This window comes from Triturus cristatus, chromosome 9 (assembly GCF_964204655.1).
Source record: "Triturus cristatus chromosome 9, aTriCri1.1, whole genome shotgun sequence".
In the NCBI taxonomy this organism is placed as follows: domain Eukaryota; kingdom Metazoa; phylum Chordata; class Amphibia; order Caudata; family Salamandridae; genus Triturus; species Triturus cristatus.
Window position 1 is genome coordinate 845,511,331 of NC_140592.1, and position 22,568 is coordinate 845,533,898.

The 22,568-nt window shown below is 45.8% G+C and overlaps 1 protein-coding gene across 3 annotated transcripts in view; it reads right to left on the reverse strand.

Moving 5' to 3' along the window:
• MARK3 (microtubule affinity regulating kinase 3) overlaps nucleotides 1-9,081 on the reverse strand; it is a 696,418-nt gene extending 687,337 nt beyond the window's left edge. For all 3 annotated transcript variants that reach the window (XM_085626305.1, XM_085626304.1, XM_085626306.1), the window contains exon 1: nucleotides 8,510-9,081. In XM_085626305.1, the coding sequence (XP_085482431.1) occupies nucleotides 8,510-8,560 (51 nt within the window). In that variant the 5' untranslated portion in view covers nucleotides 8,561-9,081. The remainder of the gene's footprint in view (nucleotides 1-8,509) is intronic.
• Between the last annotated feature and the right edge of the window lie 13,487 nt (nucleotides 9,082-22,568).

The window sequence follows — 22,568 nt, forward strand, 5'->3', positions numbered from 1 at the left end:
GACAGGCTTAATGGTCGCGATCAGCACACTCCCGCAGTCCCCTTAAGTAAGGAGCCGGGAGGGAGGGTCAGCTGGGAGCGGGCGGCGAATGGGCAGCAAGGGGGGCGTGTCCGCAGGGGGCAGCAGCGGGAAGCGAGTGGTGGCGATCGGGATGAGGAGGGCGGCTCAGCGGTGGCTGGGTCGTTCAAGGAGGGAGGAGGTGGTGAGAGCAGCAAGGGATGGGAGCGACCTCGCCTGGGGACACCACACTGGCTCATGCCGGATACACAATGGGATGCGGCTATACTGATAAGAACAAATAAATTAAAAAAAAAAAAAAAAAAGAGAGAGAGAGAGAGAGAACCCTCCATTTTGGGCAACAAGAACATGGGAAAGACCCCAATGGTAGACACGTGAGGGTGCAATGTCAATGGGGATGGACTGACATAACTTTACTGAGTGTGTACGGACAACCTGAACTACAAGCACCCACACATGATGAAGTGGCTGATATACTCCTAGAAGTTAACTCCTCTTTACACATTGTGGGCGGAGACTTTAACAATGTCATAAATGCAGACATGGACCGGGATAGGACCCTTGCCACATTATCTCAGGCCGCACCTCTTTCAAGGTTTGCAGCCACAATGGGTTTGTCGGACGGATGGTGAAGCGCGCACCCAGAGGATAGACGTTATCCATATTTCTCTGGAGCCCACAGGGTCTTTTCCAGGCTAGATTATGTGTCTGCCCCCAGTGTGGGTGGTCGGAACTATATTGAACGGGCAAAGTATACAGTGAGAGGGTTGACAGATCCTTCTAGTCTTTTGGTCACAATGGGCCACAATGCACTGCCTGTAATACACAGGGGGAAAAGGATGGCTGAACAGGAGGGAAATTGAGGCTCGGCGGGTGAGACGCATTATGGACCAGTCAGGTGCGTCCCAACGTGCGGACATGCACATTGCAGAGGAATTTGCCTGTTATTACTGGTCATTCTACAAGGCACAACCATTGCATGACACACCTCACATTACACATTATTTGGAGTAAGTTAGCGCCTGATCGCCTTACTTAACATTGAAGTTAAAATAATAGCTGCCATACTTGCCATTAGGCTCCTGCACGTAGTCACACCCCTGATATATATGGGGACCAGTCCGACTGCATGCCAGGTAGATCAATGCGCCTTAACCTCGGATGCTCACACAACTGGCTGGCAGAAGATGAAAAACCAGCTAGCCCCTCATGTCTTTCTCTTGTTAGACGCGGCGAAGGCGCTCAACACTGTACACTGGCCCTTACTAAAAACGTTACGGAAGTTTGGATTCGACCCTCACTACAGGGAAAGGGTGACACTGTTGTATCAGGCACAAACTGCTGCGGTGAGAGTAAATGGGGTATTTTCAGGAGAGTTTCCAACTGGAAGGGGGACTCAACAGTGGTTTCCCTTATCCCTGCTCTTGCTTACAATAGAATCCCTGGTATGTATAGTGGGAGGCAACCTCAGGGTGAAGGGGTTCAGAATATCAGCCATGAGCGGGGAGAACATTTCGCTCTATGCGGATGACATCCTCCTCTATATCCCCAAACCTGCAATGACAATCCCTGCCATTTTCCGGATCTACGAGGAATTTGGTGAATACTCCGGTTATAAGATAAACTGGGAGAAGTCAGAGCGCTATCAGCCGCGCGAGCCAGTAGTTCGGACTATGCTCCGGCAACAACTGGCAGTGACAGGAGTGTTTCAAGTACCTGGGAATATATGACAACCCAAAGAGAGCTTTGCCTCGATAGGAACCTGGGGAGGGTGGTGCTTAACGTCCAGGTGGATGTAGAGAGGAGGCTTGGGCTGCCTCTTACCCTCCTGAGATGGGCTGCCATCTTCAAAATGATCAGGCTTCCAAAGCTACTATATGTTCTGCAGAACACATACTATTGCATTCCGCAAGTCATGTTTACTAAAATAGACAGGGAGGTGAGGTTCCTGCTCTGGAACAATGGGCACCCAGAGTGGTTCTGAAGATTTCAAAACAATGCACACAACTGAGGGACAGCCTTCCCAGATACGGAGGCATACTACTGGGAAACACACTTAATAAACAAACTGAATCTTCACCCCCCAGGACCACTCGACCCTTTAGGTTGGAAAGGGTAAACCTTCAGACATGATCGCACTTGCACTACCTCTATGGAGGAAGTTGATCAAGCAGTTGCTGCCGGCAAAGCAAGGCGGCACCAACAACTTGGGGAAAAGCCACTAAGTGTATTGGCTGGACTCAAAATCACAAAGGAAACACCCCAATGGGTTGGAGCATAACAGGGCGAACTGGGAAAACGACGGGTGTTTGGGGCATGAGACACCATCGGAATCTCTAAAGTGGGTGATCTGCTGGAGAGTGGCGACATTGTGCCCTTCTCTCTCCAGCGAGAATACCAACTTACCCCTAATCAGTACTTAAAATACGCTCAGCTGCTACACGCCTGGTGAAAGGAGGGATTGGGAGAGCTGGAGATCCCAGAGAGCGCTCCCTTAGAAAGACGGTTGCTCATGGAAGAACTGGGTATGGGTACAATTTCACTCACATATGAAACACACGACAATCATATGCTGGACACACTGGGCTAAGAGAGGTGGGAAAGGGACGTAGGTGAGATGGAGGACATAGATTAGGAGGCAGCATTGATGCAACCAAGGGAAGTGGAGATACAATCTAGACTGAGGCTAATACAGTTTAAGATCTTGCACAGGGTCTACTATAACCAGCACAGACTTCATGCTATGGGAAGGGAGGCCTCCCTGGTGTGTGTACAGTGCAATGGAGCCAGTGAGACATTCCTGCACATGCTATGGTGCTACACGCTAATTCAAACATACTGAGCCGTGATAATACAGGAACTCAGTGCCATTCTGGAGGTTCACGTCCCACTGGACACAAAATATGTTCTCCTGGGTATTCCCAATGATGTCGATGCTCTGAGGACTAAGTTACTGGGCAGTGGCTAAGAGAGATGTGGCCAACCTGTGGGTGGGGGCAGGAGTCTTCAACCAGCCAAGAATGGCCGCTGAGAAACTCACCTACAAAAGCAGGGGTTGTCCCCATAAATTTAACAAGGTTTGGGGCATCTGACTAAATTACTTTGCACTGGGGTCATTGGAGGGAGACCCGGGACACTAAATAATGCCACACAATACTACGGGGCGGTGAGCATACCAGTAAGTTTACTAACGGCACGTTGGATGCCCTATGCTCTGTATATTAATGTAACTACACCATGATTAACTCCCTTAGAGTCTGTACGGTTATGGGTGCGAGTCAACACCATTGCATTTTGTAGATTTCCACGACAACAAAAAAAAAAAAAAACATACGGCACAGAACTACCGCTGGATGGTACTAAATGTTCTTCTTGATCAATGCTGGAAGAACTGGAGGATTCTGAAGCTGCACTTCCCATTGCCTATGTTAGGCTGCCACTAAACTTACAAACCAGCTGTACCCCAAAAAAGAAAGGCAATGCAGTCCGGATATTGTACAGACACTAGCACTGTAGGTCTACCCTTTTAATATAATCATTGAACAGAAACTCCTAGTGCCTTTTTTGAAAGGTCAGCATCTTATCTACATTCAAGAACGCAAAACTGGGTCTCTTGAACTCCAGGAACATGAAATGACTGCCCATTATTGTCCCCAGTATGGTCTAGAGGTTATTGCACCTTAACGGCAGATAAAGTTTTGGAGATGCTGCATTACCTAACTCACTATACTAACTTCTGTCCGAGGATATTGTGAGGAAAGTTACAACTTCTACAAATGTTGTAAAACGATTTAATTTAGCATCTATGCCCGTACAGCTCTTCCTATGAGGGCACAGTTGAAGGCAACAATCTAAGAAAACCTGCCCCAGCAGGAGCAACACAGCTGACTCTCCAGAATCCCAAAATAAATTAACACCGGAGGGTAGTTATAGGAGAGCCAAACAAGGGACATGTTCAAGCCCATATCAAAGCTGTCCTGCTTAACGGAGTAACTCTGTAAGAAATAACCAGAGAAACACAAGATAATGTCACATCCCCCAAAAAAACGATAGAAAATTATACTGGAGGGCAACAGGCATAGAACACCATAAGACAATGAAGGACTAACTGCGCTTATTAAAATACGCAAAGGAATAGCTTTCTATAGAGGAATTCATCGTCAACATTTAACTAGTAAAACAGGTAACTCTCCACGACAAATGAAAAGCTCAATTCACACTGGCTTCAAGGAAACACCAAATATCAAGGCCCTAACTGGACAGCAAACCTGATAATCCCGTGCTGATGTACACAAACTACACAAGCAAGACGGACAGTTAGCTGCGCACTATTTCCTATGTGAGTATCAACTGGAGATAACTCTGATTCCATAAGAAGTAACTTTGTCCGTGTCTAATCTCCGTGGCAACGTGGATGAGACAGAACTGTCTTAAACTAAACAGTGATAAGACTGACATTGGCTTGTTTGGTAGGGTAAACACCATCTGGCCGGATAAATGGTGGTCGAGCTTGGCCCTGCCCTACACCCCAAAAAAAAAAAAAAAAAAAAAAAAAAAAAACAGGTGACAAGATATGGGAAGCCTGATTGAAAACTCTTCGCATGACATAACAGATTTTAGTTGGCTGTGGATTCTGCTACGGTATCCTGCATACATTAAGCAATATCTTTAATTGCATACCCCTTCATTGGAGGAAAACAATCACCCAGGCATAAATCGCAACGCGGATGGACTAAGGCAGTGGTTCCCAAACTTTTGACTTCTGGGGACCCCCACTTAATCATTACTGGAACCCGGGGACCCCAACTGAATCATTATTCGAATCCGTGGACCCCCCACGAGTCATTACTGGAAGTTGGGGACCCCAGCCTAAGCAATGTTGATGATTTGAACCACAAAACAATACACAAATATACAACAACAAAAAGCATTCATCAAACAAATACACAAATAACACATTTTATTTAATTAGAAAAAATATAATTAAAGTAGAATTCAAAATGTAATTTTAATAGAATTGTTGGAACTTTTCTAAATTCAATTGAGGCCGCTCAGCATCCATACTATATTCAGTTTGATGCACTTGCACTGCTCCCGCAAATCAATCTGAGGATACCAATTTAATTTTTAGCCTCCAGTTTCAAATTCCTTCACATTTACAGTATGTTTAAAAATGTTCAATTGTACATTTAGCCTATATATATATATATATATATATATATATATATATATATATATATATATCTACACATTATTGATCTGTTATTATTATTCGATTTTCAAAGTAGTCGCGGACCCCCTGTGGAGGCTTCGGGGACCCCCAGGGGTCCCCGGACCCCAGTTTGGGAACCACTGGACTAAGGTAATACCTTGTATGTTAGTATTGATGACTATCTGCTGATTTGACTCCACGCCATTAAGAACACTGCTGCCAGACTGGTGAGCCATCTACCTTAAAGATCGCGGTCAACTCCTACTCGGAAAATGCTTAATTGATTGACCATTTGAAAGTGCATCATCTTTAAATTCGTGTGCCATGTTTATAGAGCACTTTACATCAGAGGCGCCTACTACCCTTTGCAATAGAACTTTTTTTAATAACTTTATTGAATTTTTCATCAAGAAGCATACATTCAAGATTCAATATCTGCAATGAACATTTGGCTGGGATCAATGGGAACGTGTAATAAAAATAAATCAAAATATACAAGTGCCAACAGACATGTATAGCAGTGTGGAACACTGTACACTACCAAGGGATTACAATACTTCAAGGAGCAAACCGAACATCATACATTTGCCATTACAGACTGCATAGAAGGGTGCGTCAGGGACTCTATCTGTATATAATAAAACAGTTATAGACCAGGAGGAATATCATTAGGGAGGTTCAGAGCAATCAGTGGTGTTCATATACAAAGGAAGATACGTTTCATTTTTAAGACGTGGCCTCGTCAGTGTAGGGGTGCTCCAGTAAATATGTCTGCAGAGGGCCCCAGATGTCACAGGGACGAGAGGAGCGGGGGAGAAGTTCAGCATAGGTACAGAGTTGATTTTGCCAAAGGATCATGTCTGACGGCCAATCTTTAAATTTTGGAGCACGACCCCTACCCCATCGGCAGGCTATGCGCCGTTTAGCCAAAGCAAGACAGAAGGACACAAATATACGGTGCTTAGCTGGGAGTTGTTCAGTATAACCAAAAAGAGCTACAAGCGGAGATCTCGAGAGAGACAGGGAGATCATAGAGTCTAGGGCTGTAAAAACATTGTTCCAGTAAGAATGGCTATCTGGGCAATCCCAGGCCAGGTGAAGAAAGTCAGCTTGCTCCATTTTACACCTGTCACACCTGTGTGTATCCCTTAAACCAAATTTATGGAGTGTAGCTGGGGTATAGTAGCTGCGGTGTAGGAATCTATAGTGGATGACCCAGAGTCTGCTATTTGCAGAGATCTGTTCTGTTTACAACAGTAGAGCCATTGTGCATCAGTGAGATCTTGGCCCAATTCTGCCGACCACTTAGCACGTGCCGCACATGGAGGGTACTCAGCGTCACTGTATAAACCGTGGTAGAGTATGGACACCAAGTGTGAAGCAGTGGGGGCATGTAGGACAGAGTGTAGGGGGTGAGTGTTACAGGCTTTGAAGGGAAAACAGAGCGACTCGCCTGAATGTCATGACGAAGGAGAGCATATAAAAACGTTTCCATGGTGGAGGGTCAGGGAACAATTGTTGGAGGGTGCGAAATTTGCCATTACTATGTAGGTCCCCCCAGCAGCGAATGTTTCGCATACGCGCAGTTTTTGTAAAGAGTCCTTATTGTATTACTGATAGTTCTGGGTGGTAGGCAAGCGGTAGGAGAGGGGAATATAAACTGAGTGTGTGCATATGATCCAGGATGCGAGACCAGGCTCCAAGTGTGCAATCCACAGAAGATGGGCTACGACCGCGGGGCGCAGCGGGGGACAGAATGACACCCTCCAGCGGCATGGGGTCTGCGTGCCAGTGTTCGGTGGCAACATGGGGTGTATACCGAGGTGGATGAAACCAATAATGGGCATAGTGAGCCTGAGCACATATATAATAGAGTTCGAAGTTAGGAATATCAAGGCCCCCCTGGGAATATGGCCACATTAGCGTGTTCCCAAGAGAACTTATTTTTATAAACTAACTATGGTACTCGGAGTCTCGCGACCACTACTTGTTTTCGTGACAGAACACCTGATCGTTTGCCTGTCTAGCAGCCTGTCACTCAAATAAAATTCCTGACAATATACGCATTAATTCTAATTTTGAGAATGTCACAATGCTACTGAAAACCTGGTTGTTTAGTTCACAGCATTGATCTGCCTTTTATCTCTTTCAGGAGGCTTTCTGATGACCAATTAATTAAATGATTGCGCCAAGATACTCCCTTGGGAGCGAGTTGACGTATTAGAAGCTCAATTAATAAAACATAAAATAACCAGGCTTCCCAACCGAGGTATCATATAGAGCGGGTGTCTGCCACAAGATAAATCCTGCAGATCCACCACAGAGGTCACCTGGAACTGATCAGGATGGACCCTCAAGCAGGTGTAAGGCCAACAATAACATGGCCCCAAAAGGGGAGCATGCAACATCTGGATACCTAAATGGGAGCCAAAATTTCGCGTAAAACTCACTTTTTTACATAGCAACAGCTAATTGGCACATAATTGAACAAGAATCTGTTCGGGTGCAAATAATACATTGGGTGCAAAGAATACATTGGATCCAGTGCAAGTCTTGCCATATCAGACCTCGACCACCCACCCCCTTTCTCCAGAGGAACTTTGAGAAACTACCTAATGCTGTCACCAAGGTAGAAGATTCAGTCCAGGAATATTATACGCCTTTGTCTACCAGGAGTTCAGCGTTTTGCTTAGGAACCACTGTGTCTCATCCACATTTACTCGCGACTATAAGCGTAGCACGATCAGATGAGAAATAATTTTAAAAAACACTCCCCGTGCTAGAACGATAGTACAGACTTACTTTTCCATCCAACTTAAACACAACAGGAAGATGCATGCACAAGACAAAGGTGATCATAATACGCAGGAGCACAGAGTGCACACTGCACGTATGCAAGATCAGGACAAATTAGCTTACCAAGAAATAATCATACAAAAACCCAGGAAGTACAGGTTAAACATGCACTGTCATGGCTCGCTCAAGTTACACTGGAGGTTGTATACACAAGACAGTGGCATGCTCAGGTTACAAAGGATGGAAGTGCACTGGCTCAGGTCACTTAAGGCACTAAAGTAGGAGGACTTCTATCAAATTAGCATTTCAATTGACAAATACTTATGTGCAGTCAATAAATACCATAACCAGTTCGAGCAGGAAACTACAAAACTCTCATCACGTCCAGCGCTGTTTAACTGAAGTTCAAACCAAGCCAGAATTTCCAGGTGCCTCGTTAGAGCGCTACTAATCTTAATAACCATTGTCCCAAACAATACTCACATTTTCCGTGTCCCTCTCGTTCACAGTGGGCAGAGGTGTTCTTGTGGACATCGTACTAACTGATGTGAAAATCCGCTGGGCAGGCGACGATAGCCGAGGATCCCTGAAAGGGTTGTCTCAATAGCTGTATCTTAGTCCAGAGGTGGGGCGAGTTACAGTCCTTTAACGCAGAGGGTGCGGGGTATCCTGCCCCCGCTCTAAGCGGCACAGGGTCATTGCACAGACAACAGCAGAGCTAAACACGGTGGGATCAGTACATCGATATAAAGTGCTAACAGAATGGGGGTCAAACCAATGGGGAAAGTGAGTTAGCCGGGCCAGAGAACCCCAGCGCAGCCCATCAAAGCAGAGGCCGTAGCACAGCAGTGCCTTCTGCAGAAAGCTCACTAAGCGCGAAAACTGGCACTGCCAGGACTCCTTCGACTTCGCAACTCTCGGACCCGGGGACCGGTTCTCATGGGTGCCAGCAGATCCCCTGTCCACTGCTTCACTCAGATCCTCCACCAATACCTCCGCTCCCATCCAAGATGGACGCTGCACTTCCGTTCGACCCAGCCAAATAATCGAACACTGGGCTGCCTGCCGGAAGTGACGTAAAGGTGTCGGCTGCACGGTCTGTGAGTGAGGCTGATGTTGCTAAGGGAAACTGGTTGTTTAAGCTATCGGAGTAAAGAGTGTGGGGCAGGACTGGGCTGGAGAAGGCCCATTCGGTTGTAACCGGAGGGCTCCAATAAATATGACAGACACACAGTAATAAGTGACAGGGACTGACTCCGACTGTTCAGACGGTCTTTTATTTATACCCTTGGCCCCAGGTTGCGTGTGGTGAAACAATGCGGTTGTGACGAAGTGGCTTACGACGCCACCTCCAACATTATTAGTTCAACTCACGTCATAATGCTCAGACAGCTTCGTAGTACGCAGAGCTGCAAAGTTTCCCATGTTCATATGTGATGAGCTGTGCCGGGCCAGTTATTTTTCTTTGAATTCTGGGACTTGTAGTACTGTTTTAAAATAGAATAAACAAGACTGCAAGTCTAACAAGCATTTGCAAAGCAACCGGTCTCGCATTTGTGAAAGTTAGAGGTCCTGGCGTTGTAAATAATATTACTGTTTTTGACTAGAGGAGTCTAGAGGATTGAGAATAAGCAATTACCACAGGGAAGAGAGCGACACCTGCAGCACTGGGGAGAGGACATAGAATGAGGAATTACCACTGGGGCTACAGGAGCAGCGGTAGCACTTTCTAGAGGACTTGCAATGAGGAATTACTGACTGGAGCAAATAAGTAGCTGCCTATAGGTCTAAAAATGTGGGAAATATTAACTGGACCGGAGAAGCAGCTGCAGCACTGTCTAGAAAATTTAGGGAATGAGGGATTATCGATGAGACCAGAGAAGCAGCTAGCAGCACCGCCTAGAGGACTAAGAATGAGAAATTACCACTGAGATCAGAGACACAGTTGCATCACTGCCTAGAGGACATAAATGTGGGAATTACCGACAGATCCAGAGAAGCAGCTGCAGTACTGTATAGAAGACTTAGAATGAGGAATTACCAATGGGACCAGAGAAGATGCTCGCAGCACTACCTAAATGATTAAGAATAAGGAATCACCACTGGGAACAGAGACACAGCTGCAGCACTGCCTAGAGGACTTAAAATGTTGGAATTACAGATGGGACCAGAGAAGCAGCTGCAGCACTGTCTAGAGGACTTAGAATGAGGAATTTTGCCAAGGGGTAATACAGTTGCAGCTAGCAGCACTGCTATAAGACTTTGAATGATAAATTACAGACGGGACCTGTGTAGCAGCACTGTCTGGAAGACTTAGAATTAGGAATTACAGATGAAACTAGAGTAGCAGCTAGCAGCACTGTCTAGAGGATTTAGAAGGAGGAATTACCACTGAGACCTGAGAAGCATCTAGCACCACTGCCTAGATGACTTAGAATGAGGAATTACCAATGGGACCAGAGAAGCAGCTAGCAGCACTGCCTAGAGTACTAAGAATGAGCAGTTACCACCAAGACCAGAGACACAGCTGCAGCACTGCCTAAAGGATTTAGAATGAGGAATTACGACTGGGAATAGTGACACAGCTGCAGTACTGCCTAGAGGACCATGAATGGGGGAGTTACTGATGGGACCAGAGAAGCAGCTAGCAGCACTTTCAAAAGGACTAAGAATGAGGAATTACCATATGGGAAGAGAGACACAGCTGCTGCACTGTCTCGAGGACTTAGAATGAGGAATTACCACTTGTATCAGAAAAGCAGCTGCAGCACTGGTTAGATGACTGAGAAACAGGAGTTACCAATGAGACAAGAGAAGCAGGTAGCAGCACTGACTAGAGGACCTAGAATGAGCAATTACCAAAAGGACTAGAGAAGCAGGTACCTGCACTGTCTAGAAGTATTAGAATGAGGAATTACTGACAGGACCAAAGAAGCAGCTGTAGCACTGGCTAGAAGATCTAAAATGTGGGAATTACCGATGGGACCAGAGAAGCAGCTAGCAGCATTGCCTAAAGGATTAAGAATGAGGAATTACCACTTGTATCAATTTCAAAGCTTTATTTCGACTTATATTGTCATAAAAGCAACATACATAAACATTACCAATGACATTTGTTGTTTGTTCTCCTTCACCATGTCCCCTGGGTATGAACCGTGGAGTCAGTCTACTGACTTCCTTTTGTGTCACTGTAAGGAAGCATGTCTGTACGTTTGTAGCTGCTACGGGGTCAGCTGCTTACACATCAAGTTATCGAAAGTCCACTGAGAAAAATAATGCTGCAAGTGCATGCAGGTAGTGGCTATAGTGGAGTGTGCTCGGGTCCATTATAGTTTTATGGTGCTCAGCGAGGGGTATGGTCCTGACAATGGTGCAACCCACATTGTTCAACTTTGGTAATAGATGTGTGTGTGTGTATCTTTCATCATATGTGCTGACAGAGTTTATATTTATTTCATGTAGGATTCTACATTTGGTGGAGAATGCAGCATCATTGTTTTGAGGGTGGGTACATATTAATATATTAAGTAGAGTGGCATGGATTGGCCTCCATGTATAAGCAGGTCGCAACTGAATACTGTCCATAATGGACTTCAGTATTGAAAATGTCAATATTAGAATTTCTCTCTCTCTATCTCGTGTTGTTTATTTGTCATTGTTACTACCTGCTGCCAATGGCTACCTCTTTGCTGATGGATATTGTCCAAAGGATAAGAGGGGGAAATGGTGCACCTCTTAGAATGGGGATACAGTTTGCTGCCGGTAATGAGGGAAGTTCTTTTGTTGATTCGCTGCTGTTTTATACACTACAACATAAGAGGCATATAAAGTGTTGATTAGAATGGAAATGGTTGCATGTGTGAGTGAGCAGTGGCGACTGATACATAACAGCGGTGGTGGGGGAAGAGTTAAAAAAAAAAATTCACTAACCTTTCCACGGGAGCCGTCTTTCTCCATCGCCTGTCCTCGCTCCTCTAAAACACACACGACACTCCTGTCACCGTGACAGCAGTGGCGTGATTGTTCTGCGACAGGAACTGCATTACAGCCCGGTGGAGAACATGCTAATTGGGCATGACTGTTTGGTCGGCCAAAGACAGCCGACCAAACCATCATGCACACTTAAGTGCACATACCACTCCTCCTCCTGCTGACTGTGATACAGCCAAGCCCGCACCAAAACTGGCTTCAGCACGGAAAAATAAAATTATAATAACAGCAAGTTATTATCATTTCCTTCTTCCTTTTTTACACTGCTGGAAAGCAGTGGGGCGATGCTCCTCCGCCATAGTGGAGGAGCTGCCCCTCTGAGTGAGACAGGATAGAGCGGTTACAGTATGGAATAATTGGATCAAGTAGGAGACAGACTTTTGGAAGTATGGATTTTGAGAAGAGAACACAAGGGTTTAATAGGATGTGAAGTAAGTGATGTTTGTGCATGGGTTGGGCAAGGGATGAAACGTAGGAAAAGGCATTGTAATTGAGAAACGAACGAAAATGCAGTACAGTGCACCAATATTATTGATATCAACTACGCACTGATTACGCAATAAGGTGTTGGTTCGTCACATTGATGGTGAACAACTACAACGTCCCGCACTCTCGTTCACTGCTGAAGACCTCACTACACACTACAACACAGCAATCTTTGAGGGCCTCGATCAATTGGCCCCGCCTACACTAAAACAACTGAGATCAATTAAATCCAAATCATGGTTTAATGCAGATTTGAACTGTGAAAGAAGAATGCTCAGACAAGCGGAAAGGACATGGAGACAAAAGCCCTCGACAAAACACCTAGCATTTCTTAGAAAAACCAGGCTCTCATACAAGAAACACATATTTAGAGAAAAAGCCTCCTTCTTCCGCAACCAAGTGGACCTTGCAAAGAATCGACCCAGGGAGCTCTTTTAACATCGTCAAACCTCACCTTCACCCCCTCAAGCTATAATTGCCACTAATGAATGCTGTGAAGAAATCACTAGCTTTTTTTCTGACAAAGTCGCTAAAATTGAGCAATTTTTCTTACAAGTCTCCACTCTTCCCTACACCCTACACCCTCAACACCGGCAGCAACCCACCCCCGCCCTCAGCAGCTCCATCTCTTTATCCCATTTTTGACCAAACAATCCCTTAAGATACTAAAGGCTACCGTAGTCACTTCAAGCCAAAAAATAATGCCAACTAGGCTGATTTCAAACCCTTGACTGAATCGAAAGTCTTCATTATAATCAGGTCTTTAAAACCTTCGGCCCACACCTTGGACCCCCTCCCATCCATGATGTTAAAAAATCTCAGCCACAGCATTGCCCCATTCTGGACTCTAATCATCAACTCTCCTCTGTCCATGGGCTGTGTACCAATCTTTCTCCAACTAGGTCAAATCACAACCATCCCCAAAAATGCCAAGGCTGACCCTAATGATCTTAACAATCTCAGACCTAACTCCAACCTCCCGTTCCTAGCCAAAACGTTGTAAAAATGCATCTTGCAACAACTGTATCATCATATATGTAAATTCTCCCTCCTTGACACTTTCCAATTTGGTTTCAGGAAAGGATGTAGTACTGAAACTGCCATGCTCAATATATCGGATGACATTCTCAGATCCTTAGACGAGGGAGATGCTTGCCTTCTTATACTGCTTGACCTATCTGCAGCTTTTGATACAGTTAGTCAACCAGCCCTACTTGAATCTCTGAAGTTTTGCTTTGGTGTTAATGGCACCGTCCTCAAATGGTTCACTTCCTTCCTACAACACAGTGTGCAACATATCAAAATCAACTCATGTCTATGAAAACCCACATGGCTCACCCTGGGAGTGCCACAGGGCTCTATTCTCTCCCCCTCCCTGTTCAATCTCTTCATGGAACCACTTACAGTTATCTTGAAGCAAGCAGGTATCAGATATCACCTCTATGCGGATGAGACTCAAATTTACTACAAAATCAAACCACCCAGTGACATTTGAGAACTAAACATTACTCTGAACAAGATTCATTCATGGTTTAACTCTAATCACCTTAAGCTTAATCACCTTAAGCTAATCCCCAACAAAACAGAAATAATCATATTCTCCCCCAAATGCAACCATCTTCCTATTCACGAATGTATCAGCGACCTGATCGACTTAAATTGCTCTCTCACTCCATCCAACTCCGCTAAAAACCTGGGCTTCTGCTTGGAAAACAACTTGTCAATAAAAGAATACTTTAAAAACTCAGCCAGAGGAGTGATATACACACTAAAACAGTTCTAAACATGGCAGCCCGTCTCATTACTGATGTCAAATGGTTTGAACACATCACTCCTGCTCTCAAGCACCTCAACTGGTTTCCTATTGAAGGAAGATGTACTTACAAGTCTGCCTGTACCATCCACAAAGCCCTCCACTTGCATTCCCCAAACTACCTAGAAAGCAAGCTTACAAAAGCAGGGTCTTCTAGATCATTGAGAAGCTCCAACACTCTTTTGCTCCTACATCCTAATCTAAAAAAATCATCTACCAAGTCTTGCCATTTTTCCTGGAAATGCTCCAAGCATATGGAACTCTCTACCTAGGGATCTGTGATGCAACCCCTCCTTCCCTGGCTTCAAAAGAGACCTGAAACTCCTCCTCCTCAACAAATACTTTAATTCTTAGACTACTGTTCTTGGTCCAATATCTCCTGCGCAGGACTGAAAGTTACGTCATAGTTAGCTATTTTCTTGTGTGTTATTGTGCTGTGTTGTGTATTGTTATCTGCTGTATCTCTCCTCATGTGTTTATTGTGTTCCTGTTTCACTGGATTCGCTCCTGACCATGTAAAGCGCTCTGACACCTTCGGGTCTAGCTAGCGCTATATAAAACTTACATAAATGAACAAAATAAAAAATGGTGCTTTTTTCAGTTATATCTCTCACTTTCAAATAGATTGTGTGTGTTGCAGTCTAAGAACTCAGAACACATAGAAATATCACTATAGATTGACCCTTATACGACTCCTTTTGATGTTATGCATCAGAACCATGTCCCTTCATCTAGTATGTTTCATAAAAGAACCGTGGTATCGTGGCCATCAAAAGTGTGGTTCCCTCAGCTAGATGAGCACGTCGAGAAGAAGCTGAAGGCGGGCCACATTTGCAATTGTTTGTCCCCTAAGGTGATGCAACACCCAGTGACAATGCCTGACTTTCATGCCCATGCCTGGGAGAAGGTTGCAGTTTACTTCTTTAGGCCTTTAGGAAATGGTCACTATGTCATGGTAGTCATCGACGAATACTCACATTTTCCTTTGGTGGAAGACCTATCTTCAACAACCCGTGACAAAGTCATAGAATGACTTGATGACATCTTTGCAACATGGGGCATCCCTGAAATGATCAAATCTGACAATGGTCAGCCCTTCAATAGCAAAGAGTTCAAAGAGTTTTTCATCCGACTCACCGTCAAACACCAAGCCAATTGGTAGATGAATGATTCATGGACACCCTTAAGGGAGTCATTAATAAGCGCCCATGGAAGGAATCAAACGGAACCAAGCCATGTGCCAGGCCCTCCACGCCTATTGATCTGCTCCTTACTTTACAACTGGTGAGAGTCCAGCCACCTTGCTGTTTGGGAGAGCCATCAAAACAAAGCTGCCTCAATGGACCCCGGAGCGAACAGAGCCATCAAAACAAAGCTGCCTCAATGGACCCCGGAGCGAACAGTGAATACAGACCAAGTTTGAGACACTAACGCAACTTGGAAAAGGAATATGAAAACATATGCAGTCCAACTTCACCATGCCTAGAAGACAGTCTTTGACAAAGGAGACTGGATATTAGTTAAACAGAGACAAAAGCGGAAAATTGACACTTCTTTTGCTGCTGATCCTTTACAAGTCGTGACGTGCAAAGGACATTTGGCGACAGCACATCGTCCTAGACAAATCATCACTCAGGATACATCGCATCTTACAAACCTACCGCAATGTTTGTCGAGTCCTCTGTGAAGCAACCCCTCAATCAAGTCCAGCTCAAGTGCCTTATCCTACATCGCTATTGACTGATCAGAGTGGACATCGATCACTTTAGATCACCCGAGCGGGCAGACAAGTCCAAGCTCCTCGCTAACTAATTGAAGAGATGTGATTTCAAATGATGTATGCCACTTTTTATTTAACAAAGGGAGAGATGTAGCATATGATTTTATACGCACAAGGATCCTTGTGATTCTGGGATGAACTCTATACAGGAACTACTAAATATGCGGGGAGGTGCTAGGCTGTGGTGAACGAGAAGTATGATGTAATGTGCAGTGAGTGAGTGTATGCCAAAGAACAAAAGTAAGGTTTTGTCGAGTGTTTCCTGCATGGTCATTATCGTTTTCCCTATGTTAGCCTAACTGTGCCCGTTGTAGGTCACATTTTCCTTTGCACATGTTACTATATAGTATAGCTAGCTAGCTAGTTACGATATAGTAAAGCTAGTTTTTGCCACATTTCACACGGAACCTGCATATGTTTTCGCGTTCTGTTCTTTTCTTGGGATTTAGTCTGAACACTACAGACAAGGTCAAACAACAATGTCCCTTGTTATTCTTTCTGGCCAGACACCAGCACCTAGACATAAAACAAGAATGCAGCTGTTGTTTATGTGCACACATGTCTTGTCGTATAGATGAAGTGATGAGCCAAAAACATACACATGGAAGAGAGTTCTGAGACAAGAGCACTGCATCTGCTGAGATGTAGAACATCCATCTGTGTATGCTAAGGTACGGGGCCTGCCAGTAATCCCAGAGATCTTTCATATATAATCATTTAGCTCTAGTAGCAGGGGAGGGGGGTTTAGGTCACTCTGTCCACAAAATGACAGGGCTTTTCATGGTATATGTATTAAAAACCATGATAACAGTATTTGTATTCTGCATTTGTTTTCTAATTGTGACACGTATACTGCATTTCAGTGCACAATAGTTGAAATAAATATCCTAAACATCCTTTGTGTCTCTTGGTTATCTTATTGTGGACAAGTACAAGTGAGAGCGAAAGGGTTTGTCCTGTCGCCGCGATCCTTGAGAGGGTCGACAGTGTTGTGTTCTGGTGTGCCAATTCACTTGTTTCTCTGGGAAGGTTAGGAGGGCAATTAGGGCACTATAGCTAGTCGGACTCGGACTAATAGATACTGTGGTGGTATGCTGACTCAGTCTCTACATACTGATGTTCTATGGTTCCAAAGATAGTTCTGTTCCAGAGCAGAATCCCTGCAAAATGGTGCCACCAATGTTTGGTCTGGTACATACTTGCGAGAACCCCAAGTAGTGCTTGTCCACAATACCCTTGCACCTTTTCTCTGAGACGTCTGTGGTGTTAGGGATTTGTCCTCCACAATTTTTAGGTAGCACCTAGTGCTGTTGGTTTTTCAAGCTTTAATGTTAAAAGGTTTCCACCCTGATTGGGCTACACTTTAAATCCTTTTTCAGTTACCTATGGCTTAACCCATGGCTATTCCTCCTTGCTGCCCAGCAGTAACTCAGCATTTAATTTAACACAGAGTTCCTAATGTAGGAGCTGCGGTGATGTTTGTAATAGAAGCAGATGCAGAATTCCGCTTTGAAGTTTTTTTATTATTGGGTCACTTTCCTTGCTGTCATTGAAAATGATAATACTTTCTATGAATACACCATACCACCGGTTCCCAATGCATGTCACCCATTTGTGCTTACTGCAATTCCTCTTACTGTCTGGGAATACCAGACTTGGTTTAATGGCGCCCTTCCCCACATACTTGGCACTGTCCGATTAGGCCCCTTAAGTACTGAAGGGGGCACACGGCCAAATCTGGCAAGCTATTCCCCATATCCTGATTTAGCTAATGTAAATCTAGAGCAGACTTATGCTTTATATAATGCTCTTGTTGTCTTATATAGCATTAATATTCATGAGGTAGGTCAATTTGCGACCCACAAGGAATCCCTAAATGAAAGCCTATGAGTTTCATACAATAGGAATAACGATTTCCCAATTACAATTTGGAGAGAATCGCAATTAGGAAATCAGTATTCCAATGTTGGTACATATGGCCCTATGTCCCCTGATAAAGGGAAAAGCAGCAGATATGCTCACTCCAGACCATTATTCTGGATGCTTGTTTGTAACCAATCCTAAATAAAGTTGTTAAAAAAAGGCAGCAAGTTAGTAACCTTCCATTTCAGGTGTTTTGCAGCAATTTCAAGATTCATTTTAGAGCTTCTTATTACTTAAAAGGGTGTAATTTCTGATATTTATCTTTTTGAACTGACTTACATGTTTGGTTTTACTTGCTAGAAAATGTCACTCTAAGGGGTCCATTAGGATGTAGGGCGGTGGCACCACCGCGGCGCTGGCGGTGCGGAAAAATGCCTTTTTCTGCCCGCGAGCAGCGGACCTCACGCCAGCCATATTAGTATGGTCAAACATAGGCCATTTCCTGTCTGCCGCGGTGTGACGCGCACCACCAACAAAGTGCGCCCGCCACTGCAGCGGTGGAAGCCAATGGAGACTCACCGCCGTGCGGAATGACGTCCGCCCTGCTCCACAAATTAGGATGACTCAAGCAAGCAGACGCACAGCAGCGGAGACACCGTCCAACCAGAGGTGGCGGAAGCTTGACAGCGGAGCGCGAAACCAGAGTCCGGGTCACGAATGCCACGGACCCAGCTCTACACGTCTTTCTGGTGCTGTACCTGCTACATCACCAAGAACTCATGGACTGCCGTGGACGCCGCCGCAGGTACGCAACAACACAAACACAACACACAACACACTGGCTGACACAGGGTCCAAATCCACATCAGACACCCTAGGGGGGACAGGGACACATCCACAAGGGAACCCACACATCACCCACCTGTTACAAAGTCACCCCTCTACATCCTAGACACACAGCTACCACCACCATGCAGCAATGTACCGGTCACGTCACCGCAGCGGCGAACTCAAGGAAATACATGCGGACAATGCAGAAGGCAGGGCCAGTGCCAGGCATGGGCAGGGCACAAAGACCACAGGGCCACACCCTCTCCCACCACACACTAGCACACCCCATGAAGGCACATGCCATGTGCCCCTCCTGTGCACCCCTTGCAAAACAACAAGCCAGGCCAATACACACCCTGCACCACACAACAAAAAATCATGGAGCCACACACTTCAGGAGTGGCTGCATAGGAACACACAACACACAGCACAGTAGCACAGGGCCAGGTAAACACACACACCACCACACCACCACAATCAGGGAAATATAAATGAGGACAAGCAACAAATGAACACATACAAGGAATTAACATCCAAATGGACACACAGCCTGCACAGTCACACATACATACCTCAGACTGACACCCACACACATACACACCCACATGCCAGCAGCAATGGAGCACAACAAATATGGAAACCAAGGTGGCCTGCACACAACTGGAAGGCCATGGAGACACACAACAAGCATGTGTACATCACATCAACACAAGGAACAGAGCACAACACCCTCACACCATCAAAGCACACATGGCTGGCACAGTCAGTGAACTCAAACCACAGACAGCTCAGTGCAACAACAAAGGGAGACAGCAACGCAAACCAAGTATAGGCACAAGGATGAAAGGAAGGCCCTGAAGTCAAACTGGGAACAGCCACACATCCATACAACTACTTCACAGGAGTACACCAGCGGCACTACACACAGGGACCATCTGTACACCTCAGGACTGACAAACACCAGTAAGAATCTACACACATACCCCCCTCACACCAGCAGCACACAACACCAGTGCCAAACATTCTGAAGGCTGGCAATACTTGACAGGCAATACACACACAAACAACCACACACCCTGGGCTCAGCCACAAACATCATACACACACACACACAGGGATGCCACCACAAATGTGGAAACAAATACAACAGACAAACACATAGCCCAACCGAAACACACACAGAGCCACAACAACAACAACAGACATGCCCTATGCAACTAAACTGGTGAAAGGCAATGAGAGCACAGACACAACAGGAGTGCACAACCTCCTTACCCAGGAACAATGCACAGACAACATACCACAACACCCACAAGAAGTGCACCATCACAGAACAACACAGCCACAGCAAACAAAAAACAGATGCACAGGCAGAACAATCACATAGCAAACACAGCAGGACATCAGGGGATGCACACCAGGCAATCATAAGGCAACATACACACACAGCACTGCATGCACAACAAGCTGTGTGTGCACACCAAGCATACCAGCCACACACAGACATCAGTGACAGAACAGCAACACACACAACACCATACAGCACAGCACAAAGACAACAGCACACCCAGGAAGTTAAGCAAAAACACAAACAACATACATACATCCAACACAACACCCAATAGATGCACACATCTGGGACACAAAGGTGGAAACAACTCGATCACAGGACTGGGTAGCACACACAGCAGAACTGCATAGGAGCAACCATGACTGACCAACAGCACCAGAACAACACACATGACCCATTGCGGAAATGCCCTGAGTGACACATTGACCCTGGACAAAGAACTGCACCACAAAGCACAGTGTCACAAATGAAGTCATGGGGAGGCACACACACATACAAACCAAGGGGACAGCTCACAACAAAGTGAAGTGTACTGCATGTCAGTAGGGGACATGGCAGGAGTGTACCATACACAGAGAGAGGGAGTGCAGACCCATTATGGGTAGGCAGCTGAAACACAGCTAGGGGATGGCATGACCACACACACAACATGCCACACTGGAGGCAAGAAGGCACCATATGACAGCAAGGCATGAGAAAACACAACTACAATGTCAGTATGGAGCAGCAGGTCTGCACAGTCCCCACAAACTGCCACCAGACACATGGATGTGCAACAAAACACAACACCTACTTGCCAGTAACACTCTCTGCATACTCACAAGTGAAAAAAACAACAAGTAGGAGTCAGACAGAACTGCAAGGACACACCAACACACTGCACAGTGCACAACATACAACTCACACATGGGCATACAACCACAGCCACAGGGATGAACTATCAAAACAACAGGCACACAACTCCTGGGTGACACATGTGTGTAGTTGACATTGCAGAGGCATGTACACATCAACACTCCCCACAAACTCACCCCCTTCACACTGCACACTACCTGACTATCCAAGGGCACAAATGGAAAGTAAGCCATGGGACTAGGATGACTGGCCACCACAAGATGACCACACACATACACCACTGGGCACACATCTAGGGAGAACACACACACGTGATGACCCTGGACAGCCTGCCTGCAATACTGTGTGCAGAAACCCACTCTGTGCTGGCAGTGCACCCCCCCCCCATCTGACATGTGTACAATATAGCCAACATGAACTAATCAAGTAAATGACTACTGCTAACCATTCAAAATTGACACCTTTGCCAACACAAGTATCTGGGTCAAGAAGAAATGAAGACCCTGTCATCCCTGGAAAAAAGAGAGTAAGTGAGCCTAAACATTGACCATGTTGAAGTGCCACACAGACCATGTGGCACAGCAAACCATAGACACACAGCAAAAGAACTTTATTCAGTAAGGACACTGACAAAATAGACAACAGGAGCAACTGTCTTTATTCAAATATTGCACAGATAGGTACCAAGAGCAAGGCACAAGATGCAGAGCATGTCCATGAGAAGATGCACAGGCAGGGGGCACACAGCAGTGAACAACAAGGCCAGTGGGCAGGCCAAAGTGCAGAGTGAGTCCATGAGAAGCTGCACAAGCAGGGGGCACACAGCAGTGAACGACAAGGCCAGTGGCCAGTTCAGGGTGCAGACTGAGTTCATGAGAAGCTGCACAGGGAAGAGGACAACACAGCAAACAGCAACAAGGCCAGTGGGCAGGACAAAGTGCAGAGTGAGTCCATGAGAAGCTGCACAGGCAGGGGGCACACAGCAGTGAACGACAAGGCCAGTGGCCAGGACAAAGTGCAGACTGAGTCCATGAGAAGCTGCACAGGGAAGAGACCAAACACAGCAAAAAGCAACAAGGCCAGTGGGCAGGACAAAGTGCTGAGTCAGTCCATGAGAAGCTGCACAGGCAGGGGGCACACAGCAGTGAACGACAAGGCCAGTGGCCAGGACAAAGTGCAGACTGTGTCCATGAGAAGCTGCACAGGCAGGGGGCACACAGCAGTGAACGACAAGGCCAGTGGGCAACACAAAGTACAGACTGAGTCCATGAGAAGCTGCACAGGGAATAGTTCAACACAGCAAAGAGCAACAAGGCCAGTGGCCACTTCAGGGTGCAGAGTATGTCCACGAGAAGCTGTACAGGGAATAGTTCAACACAGCAAAGAGCAACAAGGCCAGTGGCCATTTCAGGGTGCAGAGTATGTCCATGAGAAACGGCACAGGGAATAGTTCAACACAGCAAAGAGCAACAAGGCCAGTGGCCACTTCAGGGTGCAGAGTATGTCCACGAGAAGCTGCACAGGGAATAGTTCAACACTGCAAAGAGCAACAAGGCCAGTGACAAAAACGAAG